The sequence below is a fragment of the Impatiens glandulifera genome, chromosome 6 (genome assembly GCF_907164915.1).
Source record: "Impatiens glandulifera chromosome 6, dImpGla2.1, whole genome shotgun sequence".
Lineage (NCBI taxonomy): Eukaryota > Viridiplantae > Streptophyta > Magnoliopsida > Ericales > Balsaminaceae > Impatiens > Impatiens glandulifera.
The window spans coordinates 51202068-51205819 of NC_061867.1; the positions used below are offsets into that span (position 1 = coordinate 51202068).

General features: G+C 29.9%; 1 protein-coding gene across 1 annotated transcript; it reads left to right on the plus strand.

The window, feature by feature from the left end:
- Positions 1-1078: 1078 nt before the first annotated feature.
- Positions 1079-2107, plus strand: LOC124943807 (aspartic proteinase CDR1-like). The gene has a single exon (XM_047484279.1). It carries the CDS (start codon positions 1079-1081, stop codon positions 2105-2107), a length of 1029 nt encoding a protein of 342 aa, XP_047340235.1.
- The last annotated feature ends 1645 nt before the right edge of the window (positions 2108-3752 follow it).

Sequence of the window (3752 nt, forward strand, 5' to 3'; positions counted from 1 at the left end):
ATTATGTATATAATATATAAATTTAAAATTATAAAAGTAAAATAAATGCAGTAATGAAAATAGGAAAAAGAATAACTTGAAAAGCAGAAAAGAAGTAATCTGTGAAGGATTTAGGAAAATATATAATTTAGAGTAGTTTGAACTGAAAAATAATTTTATAAAAATAAATGTTGACTATGTTCTAGCTGAATTGAGGATAAAGACTAAATAAGTCAATTTTTAAGATTACATTAATTTTAAATATTTATTATAATTCATGTCTAAATTAAATAGTTATACAAATAATACATCTAAACCTGTTTCTTTTCCCATTTACTATATAATGCTGGAACTTTAAACTATAAATCTTCATTTTTAATTCAATGAAATATATGACATTTTATAATTATTTAACAAAAATATTTCATGTTAAAGTAAGTGAAAAAATGTTTATTAGAAAATAAATTCCAGATTATTAAAATTATTAATGCTGTGACTTCAAACTTTGAAAAAATTTCAAATTAGAGCACAACAATTATATTTTAAACTATCCTTCTATTTGTTGTTAAAAATATAAAAAAAATACATTTATAAAATAATTATAAGATTAAGTGTTTAAATTTGTTAAGAATAAAATATTTTAAAATATAAAATAATAATATTATTAATAGTACAAAATTGTCTCATTTCTAAGTAAAATCTAATCAATATTACCGTAATATTTAGTAGAACTGGTCTTACTCTAACCTTAATTCTATCATCTATAAATTTGAGGTTATATTTTTAATTTAATATCTCATCTTTACCTTAAAAGATGACATCTTTTTTATACAATGCAATAATACTATTCTTTTATTTCATGTTTCAAATTTCAAATTCCTATAATACAACTACTTCCAAACCAATAGGTTTTTCTACCTATCTCGTCCACCCAGATTCATTAAAATCGAACCGAACTGGCATTTTGGCAAGAAATATTAAGCATTCTAGGTCTCAGTCTCGCTTGTCTTATTTGAAGTCTATCTTAAAACTCCCCAACAACCACGCGGTGGAAACTACATACATATCGACAACTATTGCGACTCTTTCATATCCGTATATGTACTCCATGGAGATTTACGTTGGCACACCGCCTGCCAAGCAGGCGGTGATGGTGGACACCGGGTCCGACATCACATGGATTCAGTGTCGCTCATGTGTGAATTGTTTCGAGCAAAATCAACCCATATTTAATCCCGATCAATCATCGTCGTTTAAAAGATTGAGATGTGATTCAAATGAGTGTCTTAAATTAGGATCCAAACGTGTTTGTACTCAACCTAATTTAAATTGTAAATATGGTTTAGCCTACACTGGAGGTTCAAGAAGCAATGGAGAACTAGTCAAGGAAACTTATATAATTGGCCGCACTTCCATCCCAAACATTGCTCATGGGTGCGGGTATAACAACATAGGGACATATGATGTGAAGAGCACCGGTATGATCGGTCTTGGAGATGGGCCTCTATCATTCATTACTCAGACTAAACATTTGATTGGTGGAATGTTTTCATACTGCCTAGTATCTGAGTTCGGTTCAAACCAAAATGCAAAGAGTATGATTAGCTTTGGAAATAATGCAGCCATGAATGAGAATCAGCATGGAGTTATGTCTACCCCTTTGACGAAAAAGAGTGACAGCCCACATTATTATCTCACATTGAGATCAATCAGTGTAGGATCTAAATTAATTCCAATGAGAAGAGAATCTGGTAACATCATGATTGACACAAGTGCTATTTTCAGCTATTTGCCCTCGCATGTGATACAAAAATTGATGGATGCCATAAGAGAAGAGACTAATGAGCCACCATTAGATATTCCTAATCCTAATGAACTTTGCTTTGATATTGACGCCAATGTTCCTATTATCACCTTTCATTTTTCGAATAGCGCTAGCGTAGTGTTGTCAAAGATGAATGCTTTTTCTATAATTAGAGATATATTGTGTTTTGATATTAAAAAAGACGATGATTTATCAGTATTTGGGAGCCAGGCACAAACGGATTTCTTGATTGGATATAATATTCCTCGAAAGAAGGTCTATTTCAAACCAACTGATTGTTCGAGACATGTTATAACACCATAGAGTTCAGATGACTACAATAAAATCCAATAAGATTATTTTTGAGTTCTCATTACTATAATAAAATCATATAAGATTATTTTTCTTTATTTTTCTTTAATTATTTAGGGCTCCTATTACATATATAATAAAGTTATAGAGATTTATTTTTTTTCACCTTCCAAAATTATAATTTAAAAAAATCTCAAGCTTATTTTTATAAACAAAAATTGTTTTTTTTTTCTTTCTGAAATTCATAAACAGAATCATTTTAGGGTTTAAAATAAAAATAATTGATCAAGAAAAGGTGTTGTATCGAATCCCAAATTAATTAAATGAGGAAAAAAATAAAAAAAATAAAAAATAAAGCCATAAATATATAAATAAATTACCATGGGAGAATAAATAAAATAAATGATATAAAAAAATATATTTATTTGTATTAATATGTGTTTTTGCAGAAAATTAAAAAAGAAAACTCGCGAAACAAATTAAACGGACGGTACGAACAACACGAATGGCTCGGCGACACTAACGAAATGGATGAGTGGGAAAGTTTTGGGGGAATGTGGAGATTATCGAAACTAGAATTTTAGATAAAAAAAGGGGCAAAATAGAAAATTCTACATTGGAATGAAAGAAATTTCTAAATTTCATTCCCGCTATAGATAATGAAGAGGAAAAAAGAGGGATTTTCTTAGAAAAAACAAGAGAGGAGGAGCCAAAGTTAAGGGGATATTTTAAGGTTTTTATCACATTTACCCTCTCCCATATGTATGCTTTCTATACGATTTCCTATCATTTTCTAGTCATGTGTCATTCCAAACGTAAATAATTATTATGAACATAACATGCATGACTCTTATAAATATGTTAGAAATAAGCTTGTGTTTGGAGCATATCCAAAATAGATTTATTTAAATAAGTGGTATAAAATTAGTCATGTCTAAAGCCAACAGCTTCATTGTAGGCCAAAGAGTTGAGGCTATTTCCCTCGCGTAAATAATCACTGAACCGAAAAGAATCTCTAAATAAAAAATCTTAAGGGAAAAAGCTTATACAATCTTTTCATAGTTTCACCGGTAGAAAAGTCGATGTCGGTACGGAACTGATTTTTGGGCGTACAGAAACAAACGATTCTATTAGAGATAGAATGATGGACTTGAAACAAGTTGCTAGCAAATAAAGCTATGACATTTTACACCATACCAACCTAAAAGAAAAGAAGCCTAATGAGAAGGTAAAAAAAAGAAAATCAATTTCTTATATGTGCACAACTTTGTATTATGGTCATGTCACCATTTATTTGAAGGTATGCAAATATTAATTATATGTTCATTCACGCTAATGCGAATTGACAATCTATTCTAAAATATAGGACACATTAAGATCGATCTTCGTTGTTGCATGTGAGTCTACTTTCGAGGAGGGGTTCATGAGGGCGGTGCGGTAAAATTCCTAACTGAGTTAGCGCATTCTTACTTTGGTGGCTTCAGCTCCCTTAGTTGGTTGGACATTCTCTTTTACCTTATTGCAATCTCAAATAACAAAATTTCATACATATATATATCCTCCTATTTTGGCAGATATATAAACAGTCTATTTTTTGATTCAGTCTATCAAAACATTGACCCCTCTAAAAAAATGAAAAAAATGAACATGATAGATT

Bases quoted from the DNA above. Each gene is read 5' to 3' on its own strand.
- LOC124943807 (XM_047484279.1), top strand. From the start codon at position 1,079: ATGTACTCCATGGAGATTTACGTTGGCACACCGCCTGCCAAGCAGGCG.